General features: G+C 53.0%; 9 protein-coding genes across 9 annotated transcripts; 6 read left to right on the top strand and 3 right to left on the bottom strand.

Moving 5' to 3' along the window:
• Positions 1-260: 260 nt before the first annotated feature.
• Positions 261-2,475, bottom strand: J4E90_003666 (uncharacterized protein; the record flags this gene model as incomplete). Its single annotated transcript, XM_051433233.1, has 5 exons — positions 261-790; positions 1,684-1,781; positions 1,841-2,118; positions 2,177-2,204; positions 2,429-2,475. The coding sequence occupies 5 exons, from the start codon at positions 2,473-2,475 to the stop codon at positions 261-263; spliced, it is 981 nt and encodes a 326-aa protein (XP_051293131.1).
• A 1,273-nt stretch (positions 2,476-3,748) lies between these two features.
• J4E90_003665 (uncharacterized protein) lies at positions 3,749-6,561 on the top strand (the record flags this gene model as incomplete). Its single annotated transcript, XM_051433232.1, has 4 exons — positions 3,749-3,961; positions 4,012-6,083; positions 6,134-6,412; positions 6,465-6,561. 4 exons carry the CDS (start codon positions 3,749-3,751, stop codon positions 6,559-6,561), a joined length of 2,661 nt encoding a protein of 886 aa, XP_051293130.1.
• Positions 6,562-6,924: 363 nt separating this feature from the next.
• On the top strand, positions 6,925-7,649 carry J4E90_003664 (uncharacterized protein; the record flags this gene model as incomplete). The annotated part of the gene is made up of 2 exons (XM_051433231.1): positions 6,925-7,116; positions 7,197-7,649. 2 exons carry the CDS (start codon positions 6,925-6,927, stop codon positions 7,647-7,649), a joined length of 645 nt encoding a protein of 214 aa, XP_051293129.1.
• Positions 7,650-8,177: 528 nt separating this feature from the next.
• On the top strand, positions 8,178-10,691 carry J4E90_003663 (uncharacterized protein; the record flags this gene model as incomplete). The annotated part of the gene is made up of 1 exon (XM_051433230.1): positions 8,178-10,691. One exon carries the CDS (start codon positions 8,178-8,180, stop codon positions 10,689-10,691), a length of 2,514 nt encoding a protein of 837 aa, XP_051293128.1.
• A 193-nt stretch (positions 10,692-10,884) lies between these two features.
• J4E90_003662 (uncharacterized protein) lies at positions 10,885-12,228 on the top strand (the record flags this gene model as incomplete). Its single annotated transcript, XM_051433229.1, has 2 exons — positions 10,885-10,891; positions 11,354-12,228. 2 exons carry the CDS (start codon positions 10,885-10,887, stop codon positions 12,226-12,228), a joined length of 882 nt encoding a protein of 293 aa, XP_051293127.1.
• A 60-nt stretch (positions 12,229-12,288) lies between these two features.
• On the bottom strand, positions 12,289-13,734 carry J4E90_003661 (uncharacterized protein; the record flags this gene model as incomplete). Its single annotated transcript, XM_051433228.1, has 1 exon — positions 12,289-13,734. The coding sequence occupies one exon, from the start codon at positions 13,732-13,734 to the stop codon at positions 12,289-12,291; it is 1,446 nt and encodes a 481-aa protein (XP_051293126.1).
• A 727-nt stretch (positions 13,735-14,461) lies between these two features.
• On the bottom strand, positions 14,462-16,351 carry J4E90_003660 (uncharacterized protein; the record flags this gene model as incomplete). Its single annotated transcript, XM_051433227.1, has 4 exons — positions 14,462-14,720; positions 15,074-15,769; positions 15,820-16,025; positions 16,088-16,351. 4 exons carry the CDS (start codon positions 16,349-16,351, stop codon positions 14,462-14,464), a joined length of 1,425 nt encoding a protein of 474 aa, XP_051293125.1.
• Positions 16,352-16,855: 504 nt separating this feature from the next.
• On the top strand, positions 16,856-18,668 carry J4E90_003659 (uncharacterized protein; the record flags this gene model as incomplete). The annotated part of the gene is made up of 5 exons (XM_051433226.1): positions 16,856-16,912; positions 16,964-17,017; positions 17,071-17,268; positions 17,425-18,285; positions 18,336-18,668. 5 exons carry the CDS (start codon positions 16,856-16,858, stop codon positions 18,666-18,668), a joined length of 1,503 nt encoding a protein of 500 aa, XP_051293124.1.
• Positions 18,669-21,622: 2,954 nt separating this feature from the next.
• J4E90_003658 (uncharacterized protein) lies at positions 21,623-23,155 on the top strand (the record flags this gene model as incomplete). The annotated part of the gene is made up of 1 exon (XM_051433225.1): positions 21,623-23,155. The coding sequence occupies one exon, from the start codon at positions 21,623-21,625 to the stop codon at positions 23,153-23,155; it is 1,533 nt and encodes a 510-aa protein (XP_051293123.1).
• Between the last annotated feature and the right edge of the window lie 115 nt (positions 23,156-23,270).

Here is a 23,270-nt window from a genome sequence, read left to right as displayed (position 1 = left end):
AGATGGTGCAGCGATTCAGCATGGTCGCACTAATTCTCCACATTCTTCCTTCAAGATTCCCCTTTCTGTTTCCGTAACTTCGGTTCTCATATGTCTGTAATGTCGCGCCGCCGTGGGGATCACTGTAGGCGACGCGTATCTAGGCTTGAGCTAAAACAGCATGTCATAGCTTATAGTTGTATAACTTGGTATTAATCTATTATGAAGACCGCTGGTCGCTAAGTATTGTTCTTGGGTATAGTGATGCTGAGATGGTAGGCTTAAACCTGTAATCCGCCAAATACCCTGTCCAGCTCCTCGCCTTCTTGTGCCTTGCGCTCCGCCTGGGGATCTAGATCCATAAGGTTCTGCTCCTGCACCGTTTCTTCCTTGGCCGACGCATTATTGTCACCAGGTCCCTCCGGCTTAATAATATGCACACCACTGTCCAACCACCCAGGCGCAACCCTCCTCTTCTCCGCGAGATCCTCCTTCCGCCGCCTCTCCTCCCACTCCGCCAACGTCCTCCTCGCGTCCGCTTCTAGCTTAGCCAGGTGCTCTTGTAGCGCGACACACGACGTGAGTATCTGGTCTGGATGCGCTGATGTGCCCGTTGATGAGGTGACGTATGCTGGCTTCGACGCAGAGGCGTTGGGGTTGGACGGGTCTTGTTGTTGCTGCTGCTGGGAGAGGATCGAGGGAGGCAGCGTCGATGGAAGGGTTACGTAGGAGTATGGCAGGGGGACGGATGTGGGGAGGGAGAGGAAGGGCGAGAGTGTTAGGGGGACTTGGGCGAGGAGGGGGTGGGGGTCTGGCGTCCGTGTTAGTGAGGGTCGCGCTTGTTGTGTTGTGCTGGGTGGAAGGATGCGATGCGACGGGTAGCCACACTGCAGAGCGCGCATGTCTGAATGCGACGATGCCGAGGTCCTTGTTCCACTCTCTTTATGCTCTCAAGCTATACCCTGGAGTTGGAGCTCACAAATGGTCGCATGGTCTGGCTATGCGCGCGCATTGCGCTGGGTGTGCATTGTAGCGGGGAAGAGGAGCACTCACGTTCGTCGTGCATATTCGATATGGCTATACGCGTACGTCAGGGTCCGTCGATTTTGCCAAATTAGCAGTATCAGGGCGTGTATTCAGTCTGTCGAGTACGGTGGGGCGTAACTTTGCGGGAATGTTGTTGCAGGGCTTGGGATTGTGGAGGCACGAGGTGTTGGTGGGGAAGCTCCAGGCTGAGTGGAGCTGCTGACGCAGGTACGAAGTTCCAGGGTTCCACGGTTGGCAGCTGCGATCACGCGTTATGCATGTGAGATGGATACGGGCAGATTGTCTGTGGGGTGCATACACGGAGACGGTCATGGGAAATGGGTTGTTTTGCGTGTTAATGGGGAAGTCGTTTCTTGTGGCATTTTGCATGGGTGTTGAGTGTTACGAAAGTGGATCTATATTTCGACCACCCTTTTACTAGATGGTATTCTTGGTCATGGTATGATACTTCATTACGAGAGGAGGGAGTGTATTTGTGTGTTTATGCGAAAACACCACCCATATCCGCCTACTTTATCTTCGCAGAGCAAGTAAATGGTCTCGGACCGGGAATTGTGTAGCTGGTCGGGATCGGCCAGTACAGTTGAAACTTAATCCCCGGGTCAGTCGCTTTGTATGCACCTGGAAAGCTGACGGTCGCCGGACTGGCACTGCCACCTCCTGTCACGTTGATTTGAGCACACTCCATATAGAGTTGAGCACCGGGGTAGTTTGAGGCGGCATGGAGAGCAATGAGCTCTGCGCGGAGGAGGTATCTGGCAATAACCGTGTCAGTCAACGATATAGATTTACCAAGAGGTTGGAGATGACTGACTGTCCACTGGGAATGCACGACGGCAGTACAAAGTCTACCAGGCCCTTGTTGTTGTAGAGTCTAGTAACGGCCCACTCGCCATTAGCATCCATACCATCCTCGTAGATCTTGAACCACTTGAGTCCCGTCACTTTGGTAGACAAAGCATCATCGACTCTGGCAAGGTAGACCATGATGGGACCCAAATGACCAGGGTCAATTGGATCTGACTTGTCCGTCTCGGGCTTGGAATCGAGCGTGTGGTGCCACTCGGCAGTGAGCTTGTCCCCAGCTTTGACCTGACAAGGTGTAAGCCGAAGCCATGTGGCGTAATCGCTTATTGCGCAACCAGCGTACATTGATGATGTCTTTGGGGAGAGGCGTTCTGTAGGGGTTTATGCTGAATGCGGGTCAATCTAGCGCTTGGCTCCACGCTTTGTAATGCTTTACCCGCCATTACAGATCACATCGTTTGATGTTACGTCCGTTATTGGTCTGAAAACGTAAGTGAATTGGAGTTCAAAAGGCGATTGCGGGGTGCATTACCCGTCGTAGGTCTGTGTCGTGCTGTTAGCAGGGGAGCAACATGGAAATCGTGAACATGCTCACTGGCACTCGAATCCCCTTAGTGTGTCCTTGCGCCACGCCATTGACATGTAGCTGGGTGAAAATTGTGTGTGCCGAAGCGCTGGCCAGTAAAGCACAAGTAACCGCACAAGCCTTCATCATGTAGGCTATCACGTTGGATCATGAATGTCCTCATCAACGCGTCGATGAATCTTCCTATATGCCATTGTCGTGCTTCGTTTTCAAGCTGTCCGAATGGAACACGGCACTATTGTTCAAATCTGGTCGACCTTCCAGTTCGGCACGCATGCGACTCGCGGTAGACTCGCGTGACCAGAGACACTTTATTCCCAATCTATTTCGCCCGCCGTAAAGCACTTTTGAAAATATACTGTGTATGCACGAGACACGTGCTTTGTGGATTTCTCAGCGCAGAGAACCCTCGGCATATACCAAATAGGCAACGAGCACCAATGCGGTCGTGACTGCGCGTTCTTTGAACCGGCGGTTGGGTGGAAAAACCGCAGTATTAATTACAGGGAGGAGGATATGACCGAGACATGCCCCGACACCGTGGCGCGGCTCTTGGAATGTGGGAAGCGAGAGGAGGAATGCGTAATATAATAGATTGTGTGTTACTGGTCTGGTCAAGTGTTTCAATCAATGAAACGTGCGCGTCTTGTCGGTCAGCGAGAAGGCTTGGAAGCCGTCCTTCATTTTGGGGCAGCCTTGCGGAATATGCGGGAAGAAGCCGGTACCGAGAAGGCTGTGGCGGTTGCACGAGGTCAAGGGCACTGACTTGATAATCCTTCCGACGAAGCTGGTGGTGCAGATGGTGCACTTGAAGAGGCTGATGCGAGGCGAAAGCGCGAAAGTGACGGTCCATCCCACCAGCCACTAAACGATTGTGGGGAAGCCTGGGCCCGAACGGGCAAGGGGCACATGGCTAACGGCGATGCTAAGTCGCAGTCCCGGCTTCTGTCAATCTACATCAATCAATCCACCCATGCCGCCGTAGTTTCGACATATTAACGACTAACCTTGAATCTCGGCCAGATCACCTACGTTTTGAAACAGCCAATGACGATGTCGCCCACGGTAATCACGCCCCTCGCTTGGCCCATCCTAGCCAGCGCGCGTCTTCTGTACCTGGTTCAATGCGCACTTCTGCCGCCTCCAGAAGGAAGTTCCCCAGGTAGTGGCTTGGCCACGGGTGTCAACCCCATACACGGCGGCGTAGTCTAGCATAATGTTGATATGTATATAACACGTCCGCACCCTGGCATAGCGATAGAGGCCACAGCTACAACTTGCGCTTGTCAATTCATCTCATCTTCGACGTGCTGGTAACAAGTCTCCAAGATGAAGACCTCTTCTTTCGTTCGAGCGGCTTCGCTGCTATCCTCTCTTTTCGCCCCTCTCGCTCTTGCGCAGGAAACGTTCACCCACGAAGGCACCGGTATTGAGTTCTGGCGCCAGACAGTCAGTGACGCCCAGACTGCAGGTGGTTTCGAGTGGGGTTGGGTACTGCCTGGAGAACCTACTGGAGCCAACGACGAGTACATTGGTTACATTGTAAGTTATAGCAAGTCTGTGTCGATGCTGCAGCCGCTAATGTTCCCCAGAAAGGTTCGCTCGAAGCAAACAGGCAGGGATGGTCCGGTGTCAGCCATGCTGGTGGCATGCCAAACTCCCTTCTCCTCGTCGCATGGCCGGAAGAAGATGCCGTCAAGACCAAGTTTGTCTGGGCAGGTGGCTATGTCGCTCCTGAGGACTACACTGGCAACGCGACTTTGACTCAAATCTTCCACTCCGTCACCGACACACATTTCGAGATCGTCTACCGATGCGAGCACTGCTGGGTCTGGAACCAGGGCGGTGCTGAGGGCTCTCAGCTTCCCACTACTGAGGTCAACGTTATCGGTTGGGCCCAGCATGACAAGATCTATGACGGTACTTGGGTTTTCCACAACAAGGGACAGTCTCAATTCGGCGCCCCTACCGCGGATGCGAGGAACGCAAAGTACACCGACTACCTCAAGTTGGTAGGTGGCCAGCCTTCTGGTGCACCTACACCGACCAAATCCGGTCAGCCATCTGCTACGCCCACTCCGACAGCACCTGTCAAGTGCCAGGGATCACCTGCTCCTTCAGGCTCCTTCGACTACATCGTCATTGGCGGTGGTGCTGGAGGTATTCCCGTAGCGGACAAGCTTTCTGAGTCTGGCAAGAGTGTTCTTATGCTCGAGAAGGGCCCGCCATCTCTCGCCCGTTTCGGCGGAAAGATGGGTCCTGATTGGGTTATCAGCAACAACCTGACCCGCTTCGACGTTCCCGGTCTTTGCAACCAGATCTGGGTTGACTCTGCTGGTGTTGCTTGCACCGACATTGACCAAATGGCTGGCTGTGTTCTCGGTGGAGGCGCTGCTGTCAACGCTGCGCTTTGGTGGAAGCCTGTTGATATTGACTTTGACTACCAGTTCCCTAACGGCTGGAAGTCAGCTGACGTCAAGGGCGCAATCGACCGTGTCTTCAAGCGCATCCCGGGTACCGACACTCCCTCCGTCGACGGAAAGCGCTACAAGCAGGAAGGCTTCGATGTCCTATCCGGTGCACTTGGTGCAGATGGCTGGAAGAGCGTCGTCGCGAACGACCAACAGAACCAGAAGAACCGCACATACTCTCACTCTCCCTTCATGTACGACAACGGTCAGAGGCAAGGTCCTCTTGGCACTTACATGGTCTCCGCCCTTGAGAGGAAGAACTTCAAGCTGTGGACCAACACCATGGCCCGCCGTATCGTTCGCACCGGTGATACTGCTACTGGCGTTGAGCTTGAAAGCGGTGTTGGCGGCACTGGCTACTGCGGTACTGTCAACCTGAACCCTGGAGGCCGTGTCATCGTTTCCGGTGGAGCTTTCGGATCCTCCAAGGTTCTCTTCCGCAGCGGCATTGGACCAAAAGACCAGCTGAGCATCGTTAAGAACAGTGCCCTCGACGGCTCGACCATGATCAACGAGTCTGACTGGATCAACCTTCCTGTCGGCCAGAACTTGAACGACCACGTCAACACCGACCTTGTTATCAAGCACCCCAACATCTCCTTCTACGACTTCTACAAGGCATGGGATGCTCCCATCGAGAGCGACAAGGATCTATACCTCTCCAAGCGCTCTGGTATCCTTGCTCAGTCTGCGCCCAACATTGGTCCCCTCGCTTGGGAAGTCATCAAGGGAAGTGATGGCATTGACCGATCGCTCCAATGGACTGCTCGTGTTGAAGGCCCCGGTGCCAACGACACCCACCACCTCACTATCAGCCAGTACCTCGGCCACGGCTCTACCTCGCGTGGTGCGCTCTCCATCAACGGTGCTCTCAACGTCTACGTCAGCAAGGCGCCCTACCTACAGAACGAAGCCGACACCGGTGTAGTTGTTGCTGGTATCAAGAGTATGATGAAGGCTATCCAGAAGAACCCGATGATAGAGTTCCAGGTACCATCACCCAACATGACGGTTGAGGCATACGTTGCCAGCCTTCCCAAGACACCAGCTGCCCGTCGCGCCAACCACTGGATCGGAACCGCGAAGATTGGAACCGACAGCGGTCTTACTGGCGGAACAGCCGTCGTGGATCTGAACACTCAGGTGTACGGAACGAAGAACATCCACGTCGTCGACGCGTCTCTCTTCCCTGGGTAAGCTCACCCTCAATATCACACATGATCGTCGAACTAACATAGCCCAGTCACATCTTCACCAACCCTACATCTTACATTGTCGTGCTCGCAGAACATGCTGCTGCCAAGATCCTTGCCCTTGGTGCAAGCAGTGGAGGTGGTAAGCCTTCGTCGTCCGCTCCGTCATCCGCCAGTACCGCTAAGCCCTCATCTTCCAAGGCTCCGACTAGTTCGTCAGCTGCCCCTGTGAAGCCATCGTCAACACCAGGAAAGTCATCGGCTGCGCCGACCAAGACATCTGCAGCACCATCAGCTGTACCTACCAAGACGGCAAACGCCTGGGAACAGTAAGTGGACAAAGAACTTTCATGCATTGAACACATACTAACTTCGAATCAGATGCGGCGGTCAAGGCTACACTGGTCCGACAGCTTGTGTCAGTGGATACAAGTGCGCAGTGAACAACACATGGTTCTCTCAGTGCGTCCCTAAATAAGAGGCGCACATCCATCTCCTGCCCCGGTCTCGACATTCGATACATCTGGGGCATCTTCTTGTATATACTTTAGCTTCAGTGAATATCAATCGCTCATTCTGCAAAATCGTGTCTAAAATGCCTCGCTTGACCTCGTGAGCTGATGACTCCCGCAGAATGTCTGGGAGCCGAGGTGGCAGATGCGTGACGAATGCGGAATAGCGCGCGTCTTATCGCGCCCCGCATTCATCGGCCTTTCATCGCAACTGACTGACCATCTCATCCCAACTTTATTTTGCGCTTCCAACAACATTCTTTGCGCCTAGCATTCCTCAATCTTACGTGACTTGGGTGTTGTATACTTCTTGACTGCTTCGCACGTACATGATGCCATCCAACTGCCCAGCCACCTCTGCCAAGCGCGACGATGACGCGTCGAAAAACGTGACGGAACTGCTCCATCAACGGCTTCAAAGTAGCCCTAAAGATGACTGGGGACGATTGTTTGAGTGCTGGGGCTATGATGATTGTGGTGACTGTCATCGAAGTAAAGGCCATTGCGGGTGGTGTGCTATTGTATGTTCACATCCCCTTGATCAACTTGTCACGCATTCACCCCTGGGATACCGCGGACCATGGCTGACTCACTTTAACAGTCCTCGACGTGCCTCCCATTACCTACGGACGCGTTGTCAAAGGCCTTTCCTCTCCTGTCACCCATTCGCTACAACTCGATATGCGCTCTGCCATCCGAGCGCTTTGAGCTGCGTACATCGGGGTTGGGCTGTCAAGTGTCTACAATCACTTTCTTGACATCCATCGTGACTATCTTCTGTACGCTCTTTGGTATCCTGGTACTGTACAGTCTTGCAAAGTGTATCAAGTGGGCTGGCTTTGGTGCAAAGGCAAGTCGAGGCGGCCACGCGCTCTATGAGGATGGAACGGAAGAGGTATGGGTCAGAAAGAGTGAGAGTTGGGGGAAGTGGTGGCGAAGAGTGAATGGCGAGCAGAAAGAATTCGAGGTTGAAGAGGTGGATGAAGGGACGCGTAAGAGAGGCTTTTTCTGGTGGAATACGAGGGATGCAGAGAGGAGACCTTTGCTTGAGTGATGGGGTGTGAAGATGATCGTTCGGCCTACGTTAGACGATACTGGTGTACTGGCGGCACATCTATTCCAGCGGCTAGGCTATCTGCGTCACCATCGCCTGCTCGACACTCACTCGCCCCTCACCTCCGCGTCTGCCTTCCCGAATACGTCATTGTCCAGAAACGTCCGATATTTCACTTCCCATCCTTGAGCGATATCACCTGCTCTCACCCAGATCCACGTCCAAGCTCTCACGCACTAAGGCCATATAAACAAGCCCTCCTCCGATCAGCTCTTTTCCTCCACCGTACACCCCGACAACACTGCGGTACCTGAACTCCAAACAACTTTTCTTCAATTCACAACTACGAAGATTCTACAGCAAGCTACCCCACTAGACATGTACCGGATGCGCCAACGCGGACGTTACGGTCGAGCCAATCCGATGAGGACGCCCGGCTCCTTCAGTGACAGCGATAGCGGCGATCAATCCAGTCCCGCTGCTCACACCCCGCCAAGCTCTGACGAGTACCCATTGTATTCCAGCAGGATGTCTCCCAAGGTCAACACCGCTGGTCTTCGACCACTCCAGGAAATCGCTGAAGAGGCTAACATGTGTGCGACGTCCCAGCTCGCGTTCGGTGGCGACGATGAGGCCTTGGCTCAACTCGAAGCTCGGATCGAAGAACTCAACGCTGAGTATGAGCAAGCTCTGGACGGCCAATCTGGTAAGGACAAAGAGCACGGCCCTGCGGACGCTCACAGCAATGAGCGCGAAGAACACGATGAGCAAAATCCCGCTGGACATTGCGCACAAGGCCGCAACGGACCCGCCGGACTCCGAGAGCTTGTTAACGCCCACGAGATGGCAGTGAAGAAGTCTATTGACGGGGCCCGTAACATGATCGGGGCGTTCCCCTCAGCCGTCGATCTTCTCCCCGTGTACAACAACATGCGTTCCGCGGTTCAGCACCCCAACCAAGTCGCGGGAGGTACGGTTGGTCAGACTCCAAGGCGTTACGGGAACCATCGACGTCAGGTTGAGACACATTCACTATCGCATACCGACACTGCTCTTCCTTCTGCTACACGCGCTGATGATCAGAGTGAAGAGCAGTCCGTGAAGAAGAAGTGGAGTACTGTTAAGGTCAAGTCTGGAGATGATGATGGCAACAGTCCAACTGCAGACCGACCAAACCTCCATTCGACATTTTTCGACACTTTTGTCTGGCCGACTGAGCTGTCCACGACATTGACTCATGCTCGCGCTGCAACGAGGGCATTTAGGTCACCGCTTCCTGAGCTCAGGACTTTCGAGGACGTCCACCGCCAGATTCGCGAGCAGGATGTCGAAACTATCTTGGACGCCGACAACATGGCTACTCTACATTGGGTTAAACGCGAACTCGGTCCTGTTTCTTCCTCGAGCGGCCCTGCAGCCCTGCAGCCCGAGTCCGCTACTTCGCTTCTAGACCGCACGCACCCAAAGAAGAACGCACCCAGCCAGTCATCGCTAGAGGCCCTTTGCGGTGTCCACACCGGTCAAGATCACAACGTCAACTGTATTACACTCAAGGAAGGTATCTCACCCATCGATCTTCTGAATCTCCTAGATAACTCCGACATTTCCGATATCGAGTTCGAGATCGAAGACGACTGTGCCGAGGTCAAGAACGGCGACGCGACTGCCGGTACTACTACTTTGGAGCCGCGTAAATTCGTTCCGACTGTTACGGAACATGATAAGCAGGCTCGCGTATCAGTAGAAGGTCTCAACTATGGTCTCAGTACAGATGGAGAAGAGTACAGCGACTCCGACGCCGATTCGATTCCCGACCTCTTCTCTATGGACAATGGTCTGCCAGAGAAGTCTTCTGACGTCGAGACCGCTACCGGCTCTGCTTCTGCTGACAGCACCCCCGCACCGGACGACGCTATGGTAGACGAGTTTCTGGACTTTACTGCCAACGCCTTCTCGCGCGATGAAGTCTTCGAGATCCTTCGTATGTGCGGCGCAAATCTAGTTGTTGCTGTCTCCATGTACCGCAACGCCCGCAGTCTTGATCATATCCGACAGATGCTGAGGGCTTGGCTTGCGCCGCTTGAGAACGCTGGTTTGGGAGAAATGGATCGCCAGTCCATTCAAGACGGCGTAATGAACCCCTTAATGGCCAGTGATCCCTCACAAGCCTTCTCACCTGTTCACAACGATGAGCCTACTGGAACAACGATGGGTGTGCGAGATGCCGACCGTTTCAAGGTACTCCGACCTTTGAAGGACATCGCAAGCTCCACAGAGGAAGACGAGTCCAAGAAGGACCAGGACAAGGCCAAGAACAAGACGGGCGCTGTTCGTGCAGCCTCCTCTGCGATTAGTGACGGACATGGCGGTTCAGGTGGGCCAAGGGATCCCCTGTGGGCTCCGTCAAGTTGGGAATACGAGTGTAATGACCTTGCTTGGTTGATAAACCCCAACTCCGCGCCTGGTAATCCGGGGTCTACTGGACCAGGCCCACAGAGCTCAGGAGACGACGCATGGGCTTCCATTGGCAACCTTAAAGACTCCAACAACGCTCCCGAACCAGAAGCTCCTGTATCTACTGACTATACCGTCACTTATTGGGCCACCGTCGAGTCTGGCGACAAGACTGTCCACATTCCCATCAACAGCAGCGACGTCTTTGGATCCGAGAAGAACATCATCGAGAGCAGCACTGGTATGAAGAAGATCTGGAAATGGGCTCAAGAGAAAGGTCTTAGCGACAAGATCAGCCTTGAAGACGCTTTCGATCTCGCCAAGGACATGCACTGCAAGGACGAAACCGACCAGCCAGTCATTAAGAAGCCTGAGCGTGCCACAGAGGCCCCACGTGCTACCCACCGCAGTCGCAGCCGCAGCCGCAGCCCATATGCACGACGCGCTGCTCCCGCTGTAGGTCTTCTCGGTGTGAACTACGTTTACCCCAACCCCCCGTGTGTTCGCCCGATCGCCTCTCTGATGAGTCCGGTCAGTCCGGCCCACGAGGACATGTGTGATGAGGGCGACGGGTGGTCTTGTTATTAGCCTTTTTGGCTTGACGTCCTTTAGGGCGTGGAATCTTCTATCTCATATTTTACGGATTTAGGGGATTCTCCGCTCGATGGCCTTGCTTTGTTTGTTCTTGATTATGGGATTGCGCGTATGGACGAGGTCACGGTAAAGGGTCATTGGCTTACAAGACTGAAGGATGTTTGCGAAAGGCGGGTTTTCCGTCAGAATGGGTAGTACGGATAGCTGCACTGCTTAGTGCTATGAATGTGGAGAATGTTTGTAACTTTATCTCTCACCTTGCAGTGTTATCACTTAGCCCAGCATTAATCTCTTGAGGCATGAAAGATATTTCCCACACTGATCCGCTTTTACTAAAATTTTGGCCTATGCTGGCTGCGCATTAGTTTGGGATGGACGTGTGGTTGATGAGGAGTCGTTCATGATGCCGACCTGCCCCACACTCTATTCGTAGATTAACGTCCATGCAGGTCCATCCGCAGCGCACCCATGTTCGAGCATGGTATTTCAGATTATTTTTGACGGCAGTTCAAATCGTCGAAAAGTTGCTGTGACTCTTAAAGCTAAAGGAGATGCGAGGAACAACCCCACTGTCCTCCATTGACTCTGCATTGTTGCTCAGTTGCAAACATCGTCATCTCTCACGATGCGCCCTTCAACCCTCCTCAGCGCAACAGCGCTCCTTCCCCTCGCAATGAGCGCCTGCGAGCGCGAATTCCTCGCGGCCTTCACATCCCTCTACCTCTCCGCGCAAACCATCGGCAACTCCACGCTCCTCACAAACTACATGCTCCAAAACTTCACCTACACGGAGAACTTCAAGCCCGCAAATCTCTCCGCCGCAACATCCATCATCAACACGCCCCTCAACAGCACCAACTCGCGCGTCTTCCTAGACCCGTATCTCTGCAGCGCGTTCACCGAGATCATCGTCGCAGAGTCAAGCCATCCGTATGTTCTCGGTGTGCGCGTAGAGGGCAATGGCAAGTTTGTGACCAAGATGGAGACGCTGGTTAGCGATGAGGGGGATTGGCTGTTCAATGCGACCGGCACGGCGTACTGGAATGCGATGCAGGATTGGTCGCCTATTCCGCTTGCGGACCAGGATACCCGCGAGGTTATCAAGGCGGCTGGCGATGCGTACTTCGACCGCTTTGGCAACGTCAATGTTACTATCCCGTTTGGTACATCTTGTGCCAGGCTCGAGGGAGGTGCGTATACAGATACGAGTATGACGAACGGCGAGACCTGCTCTTTGGGTCTGCCGAGCACGGTCTATGTTCAGGATCGCCGGTATGTGGTTGATGTCGAAATGGGGAGTGTGAATATTTATGTGGGATTCCCGGGGCTGGACAGGGCGAGTGAGACACCGGCGCCGGATAGCCACACGTTCCGCGTCGAGAAGGGGAAGATTCGGTACGTGCATACTATCTCGACTTGCGAGAATTTTGGGTGTGGATTGAATGGGACGTATGTACCGATTGGCGGTGGGAAGAAAACGGCGAGAGGTATTGCTACTCCGAGGCTTCGAAGAACGAGACGCGCGGTGTAGGGAGATGATGATACTTGTAGAATACGCTCTCTCGTAGCATGCGTCGCTTACTCTACTTTTCTATACTCGTACCTTCAGGTTCAACCCTGTGATACTCCACCGTCCCACAACCAATATACAACTTCCTAGCAACACCGCAGTTCCCGCGAAGATCTGCGCACTGAGATAACCTCCGCCATTACTTTGTATCAGCGCTCCTGCAATAGGTGGCCCAATGAAAGTACCCAGCCCTACGATGGCAAGTCCCTGGCCATTCCTCGTGCCTACTTTACTCATATCCTTTGTCAGCGTAGTCATCACAGCCGGGAAGATACCCTGAAACCCCGAGACGAAGAAACCATAGCACACCGCCCAAGCGTAAAGGCTAGGCTCGCTGCTGACCAGAGGCCAGAAGTAGAGTACAAAAGCGGAGACAAAGCAAAAGGGTATTAGGATATTGTACGGCCCGGTATACTTGTCTGCGAAATAGGACGGTACGATACGACCAAGGACACCGACACCATTCAGTACTAGCAGAATGTTGATGGAGGTTGCGTATGGTAGACCAAGAATGTCGATCGCGAACGACGAGATGTAGTAGAAGGCGAAGTACTGCCCAAGGGCAATGAGGAAAACTCCCATCAAGAATACACTATACGGCATTTCTCTGAACGCGCTGAGTTCGAGCACTGGGCCAGACTTTCTCGGAGGTAGTCGTGGTTTGAGCAGCGAGCTGTAGCAAATTCCCACGGCCAGCATCATAAAAGCCATGACCCTGACGGTCCATGGGAAACCAATTCGGGGAACTAGCTGTCGTGCGATCGTTGGGTAGACGAGACCACCCGTTGCACTGCCGCTGGCCATGATCGCGAGTGCCACGCTCCGATTCTTCGCAAAGTATGTGCTAACAAGTCCCAGAACGGGCGCAAACTGCATCCCATTCCCGACTCCATTCATTACACCCTGCGCAAGGAAGATCTGCCAGTACTTCGTGCACAGACTGGTCATGAACATGCCGAGGCAGGAAACGAGCATGCCTGGTATCACGGACCAGTAGAAGTATCCCGCATCGAAAAGCCGCCCGGTTAACATGCCCAGCGAAAAGTGACCCAGCATCTGGAAGCTTCCGATCCAGGATACGGCCGATGGTTCAAGACCCAGGTCGAGCGTGTAGTATTGTTGGAAGACGCCGAATGTCGCAATCATACCCCACGTGTTGAAGATAACGAAGTGGCCCATGAACGCCTGCACCCAAGCTTTGGCGCCACCATCAGGCGGTGGCCCAGGGTCGATGACGGATGCATTCGAACGAGCGGTAATCGTCTTAGCCAGTCCGATCACCGACTTCTTGGTACGAGACGTGTGAGAGGCGTGTGTTGGTATCCTCTCGATCTCTTCCTCTTCGTGCTGTGATGCTGGTCTTGATGGAACCCTTATTGAGGCGTACGACGCGTCATGATGGCGTTCGGTGTGCGCTTCTCCGAACTCCGATATCGTGGCTTTCTCCACATCGCGGGTGGCACTCATCTCAATGGACCGGAAGGGATGGCGTCAGTTGCCTGAATTGAGAAGGAAGACAGAAGACTACGGCTTCAAAGAAGTGGTGTGGCTGGTGGATGGATATTCGAAAGCGCATCCTTCGGTGTTTTATCCGACGGTCAACCATCTTTTCGACTGATCGTCCCCACTCTCCGGCCGCGGAGGCTAGCTGAGATGCGATGCCATCTTGAGCTTGGTTGTTGGATCTGTATGCATGCTGCACGCAGAATGTCCAATTGCGAAGCTTTGCCTGATGATATGGGGAAAGCTTGTGGCTGCTTCCCCAAAATTTCGGCAATAACACCGCGCTGGTGAGCTTCACGCTAATCGGATCTGGTAGTCGCGTCGTCGATCTTCAATGCGCGCCCTACGGCTCCATCAACATTGCCACACGACAGCACAATCTACATCGGAACTTGACTTTCATGATCATTTCGGATAATTACGCCCTCAGAGCAAGATTCTATCCGCTTGGACGACCAGAACATGTAGTAACCTCGATCCGACCTGCTTTCGCCACCATACCTGGTCATCTGCGTCGCAATGCCGCTACGAGGAGGACCGTGGCATATAACAGTACTAACACCTCTCTGTAAATTGAGGAGAAGAGGTGCGCGTAGTGAATCGCGTAAAGATGGCATCGCTATCCTTTTCGTACATTAGTAAGCATTTCGAAGTAAACAACAAGGACAAGATTTTACGTACCAGCTTGAGACTACGCGTCAGTCTGGACCGGCACACCGCCGTTCTTGAATGCAATTTCGATGAATACTGTTGAACTCATGGTGGGTACCGGGTCGAAACGCTTCTTGTACAGGCGTTGCTCGAGATACTCCCACACCCATTGCGCGATGTTGCGCATCTCGTTGAAGATGGGAAGGCTTTGGCGAGCATAACGAGCGGAGACGTTGTATGGATCACATAGGACATTTCCAGATCCATATATGCAGTTGTCGCGTAAAGTGACCAGCTTTCTGTTGACAAACCGATCATCCTGTGTGGTTTGCAGCTGCATCTCTAGTATACTGCCTATGCTGACCCGTCGACACAGTAGATACATACACGACCTCGGACAATTCGAGCCAGTCTACCGTGGCGCGCGGAAGAGGGATCGAGAGAAGGGGAAGAGCAGATATGCGAAGAAGGCAATTTCTATAGGCCGATATACAGTAGGTTCCTTACCACTCAAGGCAGTAAGCGATTAGGTGGCGTTATTCATAGAACACGGTACGCGAGAGGATTATCGTTCGAGTGTGACATCTACTCCCCAAGAGAGACATATGTATTCAACATCGGTTGCTTGGACCACCGTCGATCAGACATAGACTCTTCCAAATTCGCCTCACCAGCACTTCTCTTCCTCCCTGAAGGCGGCGGCGTAACCGCAGAAAGAGCATTCCGATTTTCTGATACGAAGCGCACGATATCCTTCAGCGTCGGTTTGCCCTCTTTCCTACTTCCCAGCCACTTGATATTGACCAATGGCAGCTTTATACTTGAGAACAAGGCCGGAAGCTCCTTCGTCAAGTATTGGATCTGCTTTTCGTCAATGGTCTCATGCTTCAGCGCAAACCCCAGATGCAGAAAGCGTGCGTGGGGCGATATGCTGGGTTTCTGCGTCGGACGCTCATTCTTTGGCTTGAGTCTCCTCAACTCAATGTGTCGGCTGCTGCCTGGGATTCGCCGGAATAGTCTCGGAGGCTGGTCAGAGCGTTCCTTTTCTATGCGCTCAACAAGCTCGTGGGTGTCAAAGTAACTGCCACCGGAACTTTGTACGGCTAACACCTTCAGCTGTCTAATGAGGCAACGAGTGAAAGAATTCTCGCCGGGCCCAGGGGTGGGCGCACCCATACGTGAAGCGGCTATCATCTCGAATGTTCGACCGTGCTCCGAGACGTTGCGCATAAGATCACCGGCGTAGCAGCAGTCCATGATAGTGAGGACGTTGGCTTTTACTTTTTCGATTAGTGTCCTCTCAGCGTCATTCCAGATTGCTCGAAGGGTATTATCTCCATCCTCAGTCCTGGTATCGCTGTTAGCTAAATTCCGTGGATTTTGCTTTGGGATATGTACGGTGAGAGCTCGAGGACCTTGAGAGCTTGGTCATAAACACCATGACCGGCGTAGTATACTATAAGCAGATTGTTTGGATCATCGTTTTCGTACACCAAGTTTAATATTCCCATCTCAAGCTGGATTTGCGGACTCTTCTCTTCTAGTTGTAGCTCGGTCACTTCGTAATTGAAGACCTTTTTGAAGACATTCGTCAGGTCGTCGACCTAATGGGTGTAGAGTTAGTATTACAATGCCAAGATAATCAGACCACAGATTCGTTCCATACCTCTTGCCGCACGTTCAGCTGATCTATCGCGTCTTGCCATTTGATCACCAAAACATGTACATTCCGGTATCCATCTGGCAGATCCAGATAGTTTGCGATTGATTTGTCCCAGCATTGTTGAAGTTTCGCTTCATGCTGATCATCTCGAGAAGAGCGAATTTCTCCAGGATTGAGGCTTAAAGGCGAAGGAAGGGTGCTAGTGTCGTTCACCGATGATCTAGGTGACAGCGGGTTGGGTACGTCGTAACAACTTGGCGGTGCCATGATGCGTGAATAACTGGAGATGCGAATGGTGATCAGGGTTGACTCCTGTTGACGAACGTGTTACACGTTCGCATATCTAGCCTTGTCATACATATTTTGGGGGCCGCGAACCTGAGGCTGTGCTTGGTCATGGCCCCATCATGCCTGTCAGCCACTGAATATATTGATTAGCCAGCATGCAGGTAATACTAGCCACACGATCACATGGAAGGTCCTCCACGCTTCAAAAGGCTAATGCTTCTCGGACTCCGCCTCGTAGAACGCCTAGCGTTATGCGATTATTGGCGGGGTCAGGATAGGCGAACGATCAGTAAGAATAGGCAAACTGCTGCCTGCGAGAAAAGCAACGATAGCTCACCGGCACGCTGCACCTCGCCCACCATGTCGACAGTGAGGGGCTTTCAGCTGAAGATGTAGCGGGCGTTAAAAGCCTTGACTCAGCCTGATATCAAAGGCTGACAACGAGGCCCATTTCCGACTCTTCCAAGGTTCTTACTCGTAGTCATGACCGACGAAGGACGACAAACAACACCGGAGGAGCATATTGATGACCAACAGCAGGTATGGCCCTATCTACTAGTATGTTGTGTGTTGTGCACTAACTATGGGCAGACGAAACAGGTTGCGAGGGATCGTGCAGGGACAGCGAAAGGGTCGGGGGCTGAAGTAAGCGCCACGCACTCCCCTGTCGAGTAAATCTAGACGCTGATTGGTCGCAGACCGTCGCAAAATACGTTCCTGGAAACAACATTCAGATCACAGAAACCATCAACAACAAGCTGAAGAGGAAGAAGCTTTATGTCGCGTCTAGCCAGAAGAACGCGAAAGGAAAGACAGAGTATCAACTTACTGAGACGAAGGACGATACCACGAAGCTCTACTTGAACGGGAAGTGGTTTCCTCAGGCCGATGTCTACGTGATTAAATGAGACACCTGGACCAATCAGTATAACGAGGCTTGACCGGTCAAGATGCATATCAGTATTTAGTTCCCAACTGAGAATGTCAACTGTTCTCGTCTGTTAGAGACATTTCTCATGTCTTCCATCGTCTGGTAATTTCTTCATGTTCAGACCCCTTCCATCATGAGTTCTTACCCAGCATCACCGGCGGAGAAGGACTTCTCCAGCCCCTGTACACGGTACTCTAATGCATCTTCATCATCCACTTTTCGTTCCAGCACAACTCTAAACTCGCTGCGACACGTAGCAAACAGCTTCGGACTATTGCTACCAAGAAAAAAGCCAGTCGATGTAGAACAGCAGGCCAAGCCTGAGTCTCCCCTTGGCGAGGAAAAAGATTGTGAAGACGATGATGGGCCTATCTTCTCACCCGGTGGGTCAGGGCCGTATCCAACCAAAGTACGAACACTCGAAAAATGTCCGAACGGCTACGCACGACTTGCAGCCTACAATTCAAGTGAACAAAACTTCATGCTCTACCGTGGCTTTAGCAACGTCCACGCACGTCTCCTCCTAAGCCTCCAATGCAGCATCCAGATGCTCGAAGTCGAGCTAGACAACATTGACCGCTTCCACGACACCCTTCCCGACGAGGCCTTCAAGAAGCGCCTGCGATCCTGGGATCTCGACGTCGCAGCCTGTAGACGAGAGAAAGAAGAAGCAAAAGAAGACGGAGACGAAGACGAACCCCGAACGCGAGAAGATATCCTAGAAGAACTGAGAATCAAAGTGAACCAATACGACGAGCTACTGATCAAAGCGAGAGAGCTCGTCTCTTTCCAACGACCGACCGAACGTGATTACCGAAGCGTGAGAAACTGGTTCCACAATATTGCGCCCCTCGTAGACGAGGAGCAAGATTACATACTCTGGAAAGAGGATATCGTGACGCTCAGACATGGGAGGGAGTGGGCGGGTTTCGACGGTATGGTCGAAGCGATGTTGCATAAGATGGATGGTCCACTTGTTCAAGTGAGTACTCTAAATATCTCAGGTCTCGGGGCTTTACTTACAACCCGTAGTGGCTCTTCCGGACCGAGGATCAAAGGCGTAAATCCACGGATGAGAGGAATTACTACTTTGCTCCTTCGAGGGTGTCGACGCTGGTCAATCTCTTCATCACCATTGCGCTTTTCTTGCTACTGGTAGCTCCGGTGTTGGCCATGTATCGTCTCTCGACTATCAAGACGACGGAATGCGTATTTGCGGCTATTGGAATTTTGATGGTTTTCACACTGCTGTTCGCTGCAGCTATGTCGCTGCTCACGAAGGCGAAGAGGCATGAGTTGTTCGCCGCAGCCGCAGCATATTGTGCCGTTTTGGTGGTTTTTGTTGGGTCGACTAACTTCAATTGACTTGGAAGATGCTAGACTACACTGAACATATCAACGGCTCAACATGCCTCAAATGCTCCGCGAGCTCATGTTATACAAGCCCACCGTGCTTCAAACACCACCAGTTCATGCCTTCATATGCTCCTCAAACAACTTCTTCTGCTTCTCCCACTCTTTCTTGAGTTTCTTCACCCTCCCCTTGGCAACATCAGCGCCATCCTTATCCTTCGTTGGCAGGCCATCCTCGTCCCACGCACTGTACTCCTCAGTCCGGAACATATCCTTAGGGTTGATCTTAGCTTGCTCTGCGAGCTTCGCCTTCTTCTCCGCCTCCTCACGTTCGCGCTTGAGCTTAGCTTCGGCCTTTTGGCGAGCAATTTCCTCTTTCTGAGAACGAGCGGCTTGCAGTTCGGCGTCGACAGGACGGACCATGGCGGGCGCGTTCTCGCGGTCTTCGAGGTAGATGCCGAGATCCCAAAGGTGCGTGTCGCGGAGCTGGTCGCACAGATCGAGGTAGTCCTTTGCGGGTGCTTGCTTCTTTGCGAGGTCTTGTAGAGACTGTTGGAAAGTAGAAAGGACTTCGGCGTATGGGACTGCTTCTATGTCTTGTTGCTTCGCGGGGTTATGCTGGGCGATGATAGAGTCTAGGTTCTCATTGAGATCGCCGGCTATGGCATGCTGCCTTACTTGGTCGCGCTCACGTGAAACAGCGTATACGTGCTCTTTGGCGGCCGAAGGAATGTCGATGCCAGCCCAGCCGATGCCACCATCCCAGGGGTCGGCTGAACCGTCAAGACCGAATATCCGAACCATGCGGGTGATGTAGCGAGCGACGTCGAATGAGACATCATCAGACAGTCCAGCCTTATCGGCTGAGTTGTACTCGGTGATGAGGCTAGAAATCGCACGCATAGCGGTAGGTGTGTCGAACGAGTCGGCTAGCGCACTGATGTTACATTAGTAAGAGTTTCGATGCCCATCTTCTCGTGTCTTACCTGTGTACTTTCTCCTTCGCAGATTCGAGAGACTGTTTCACCTTCTCGTCTTCAGCACCTGTCGAACTGATGTTTGGATGTACTTCAAGATCCCGAACTTTGTAGAAGAAGTTGGTGACATAGCTCTCCCATGATGAACCCGACTTTCGCATGTCTGGTGTGATTTCGATGCCGTCATGCCAGCCTCCGAGAAGGAAGATTATGCGCAGACTTCTTGCATTCCAGTCACCGCGGCTCAGGGCTTCGCGGATTGTGGTGAAGTTCTTCAAGCTCTTTGACATCTTGGAACCGGATATAGACAGGTGACCCATGTGGAGAAAGTAGTTCACCCACTGAGCTCCACCTTCCTTTTGCCAGTAGGCTTCTGACTGTGCTAGTTCGTTGTCGTGATGCGGGAAGCAAAGATCGATACCTCCACTGTGTATGTCCATCTGTTCACCAAGAACGGCTGAAGCCATGACGGAGCACTCAATGTGCCAGCCAGGTCGACCCGGACCCCATGGGCTCTTCCATGCTGGTTCTCCCGGTTTCGATGACTTCCACAGAGCAAAGTCGGAGTCGTTACGCTTTTCTGAGGTCTTGACTGTTGACAGAGCACCTTCGCCGTCTGCTTGCAGATTCGTGTCACCTCTGTTCCATGGCTCCAAGCGTGCGTAGTGGTTCCCCTTTCTCTTCTCGAAGCTCTCGATGTCGAAGTAAACAGATCCATCCGATGTGCTATATGCCATACCGTTTTTGATGATCTTGTCTACGAAGGCGACGATGTCATCGCCGTACTCAGTCACGCGAGTGACGACATCCGGATCCAGGACGTTGAGCGCTCGCATGTCCTCGTTGAAGCGCGCTTCATACTTCTTGGTGAGTGTTGTGAAAACCGAGTGGTCGCTAGCATCAATAGTTGAGCCATACAAAGAGTCGAGGTAAGGTAACAGTACGTCCTCAGCGCCAGCATAGAAAACCTCCACGTCCTCAGGGGTCGACTTCGATGGAGCCAGCAACGAGGTGACTGCTGTGCTGGCCGTCCGGAGATGCATCTTGATCTTCGCTTCCTTATCGCCTGGCGGGCCAACACCATCGACAGACTTGCCCTGGATGACATTGGCATACTTCTCTGCAGAATCGCTGTTGAAGCTACCGATGTTGACATCCTCACTGAGCAGAGGAAGGTTCTTCTTGACATATGCATCAAACGCTTTGATGGTAGTGTTGACAACTTCATCCGTTACAGTTGGGTTATCGGCCTTGAACTTGGCAAGAAGATATTGTTGGCGCCCGCGCAGGATGATCTTGTCGTCAACGTCTGTAATGTTTTGAACGAACTTCAGCCTGTAACCGTAGTAGTGGGCCAGAATTCTCCGCAGAATGTCATTTGTGACGTAGTTTCGAGCATGACCCAAGTGTGCATCGTCGTAGACGGTAGGACCGCAGCTGTACCACTTGACTTCTTTGCCTTCGGGGTCGATGGGTATGAAGTCATTTTTTGATCTCGTCAGAGAGTTCCAGACTTTCAATTTTGTTGGGCTTGAACCTTTGGGTTCCTTCCATGGAGGTTGAGTGCGCGCCGGTGTCGCCATGTTGGCTGCTAATCTTGGCGATATCTGACTCCGGTGTATCCAAGTGCAGTTGGTTTTCGAGAGTAGAAGTGGGGAAGGCGATTTGACGGTGCGGGACAAAGACCGGAAAGCAAGTACCATCAATGTGGCGGGAAACGGGACTGTAAGGAGTGACGGGAAACGGTGCTAGTAGTCAGGCCAGGTGTAAGTCCGGGAGCCGCTTACGGTGAGTCAGTAAGTGATGTTCTCGTCACGTTCTGTTGGTGGTCTATGGGTGAGCAATAAGAATCCCTGTCAGTGAAGGCTTGGCATTCCCCTCCAATAGCGTCTTCGAAAGCTCCCCGCTGAATATCTTTTTGTTCTCTGGAGCTCCGAGTCGCGATCGCATCATCTCCACATCTTTGGTCTGTCGCGACTTCCTACACCCATGGCGACGACACCTTCCCCGTTCCTTGACCCGGGGACTTGCGCGACAGCAGATAATCTCGGTATATTGCAATTGCGCCGCGATCAACTTATTCCTGCCGTCTTGAGACCCGAGGCCGATTCCGACTATCCTGAAGGCAAGGTTGAGAACACGCGATTCGGTTCTTTCCCACATAGTACACTTGTCGGTCAGCCCTGGGGAACGCAAATCCTTGCGTCGCTCGTTGACACCGGGTCGCGCGGAAAGAACAAGAAGCGCAAGAGAGACACGAAAGATGAAGGAGAGGGCACACCAGTCGCTGAGCCGGATGCGGCGAAGAAGGACATCGTGAAGGCTGCCGCAGCGAGTAGTGGTTTTGCGCATCTCATACCACCTACGCCAGAGATGTGGACGATATCGTTACCACATCGTACGCAGGTCGTATACACGCCCGACTACAGTTATATATTGCAGAGACTGCGCGCAAGACCGGGCGACCACATTATTGAGGCCGGCGCAGGCAGTGGAAGCTTTACGCATGCGTCGGTACGAGCCGTCTACAACGGCTACCCGGGGACACAAGATACAGAGCCCGAGACAAACGGCGACGAGGAGAATGCAGTGGGCACATCCAAGAAGAGGAAGCGCAAGACACGGACTGGCGGCGTATACAGCTTCGAGTACCACCAACCGCGCGCAGAGCAGCTACAGCTCGAGATCAAGGACCATGGCCTAGATCCTCTGGTCACAGTGACACATCGCGACGTATACAACGACGGTTTTAATCTCGAAGATTCGACAGGCCCAGACGCCGACTGCGTATTCCTCGATCTGCCAGCGCCATGGCACGCCCTCAAACACCTCACGCGCTCCCCTCCCTCCTCCGCCGCATTGAAGTCCGTCGCTTCAGACCCATCCACACCAGACGAACCCGCAACCGAAGCACCACCACCGAACACTTCCTCCTCGAAACCCTTCCGCAGCCCCCTCAACCCGCGCAATGCAGTCCGTATCTGCACGTTCTCGCCCTGCATCGAACAAGTCACAAAGACCGTCTCCGCCCTCCGCACCCTCGGCTGGGTGGAAATAGACATGGTAGAGATCAACGCCAAGCGCCTCGATGTACGTCGTGAGCGCGTCGGTCTACAAGAGGAAGGTGTTCGTGGCGGTAACGCGCACCCCGCAAACGTCCAGGAAGCGGTACAAAGACTCAGGGACGTGGAAGGCCGTGCGGCAGTATTCCACAGCATGCAGCGCGAGAAGCAGGAGGAGGTTATGCGGAAGGCTGAGGCGCGGAAACGGGGGGAGAACGTGGATAAAGATGGCGTGGGCCAGGGTAAGAAGAAGAAGATGGAAGGCGTACCGCCGAGCAAACATGATAGGCTTGCTCAGTCGAAGAAGGACATGGAGAGCCGGACACTGTTCAAGGAGGGCAGGCTGGTGCATAGGACTGAGCCAGAGCTCAAGACGCATACCTCATATCTTGTCTTCGCCGTACTACCACGGGAGTGGACCAAGGAAGACGAGGAGAAAGCGAAGAGGAAGTGGGGTTGAAATTCGAGCATATGATATCAATGGAAGATACCCAGATTACGAAAACTATTCTTCAAAACAGGAGCTCTGTTCCTCATTCCTGGAAAAAGACATCTGCCTAAAACTAACACGCACA

Source organism: Alternaria incomplexa (assembly GCF_024043165.1).
Source record: "Alternaria incomplexa strain BMP 0042 chromosome Unknown scaffold_4, whole genome shotgun sequence".
Classification (NCBI taxonomy): Eukaryota; Fungi; Ascomycota; class Dothideomycetes; order Pleosporales; family Pleosporaceae; genus Alternaria; species Alternaria incomplexa.
This window is presented reverse-complemented; position numbering and strand designations above follow the sequence as displayed.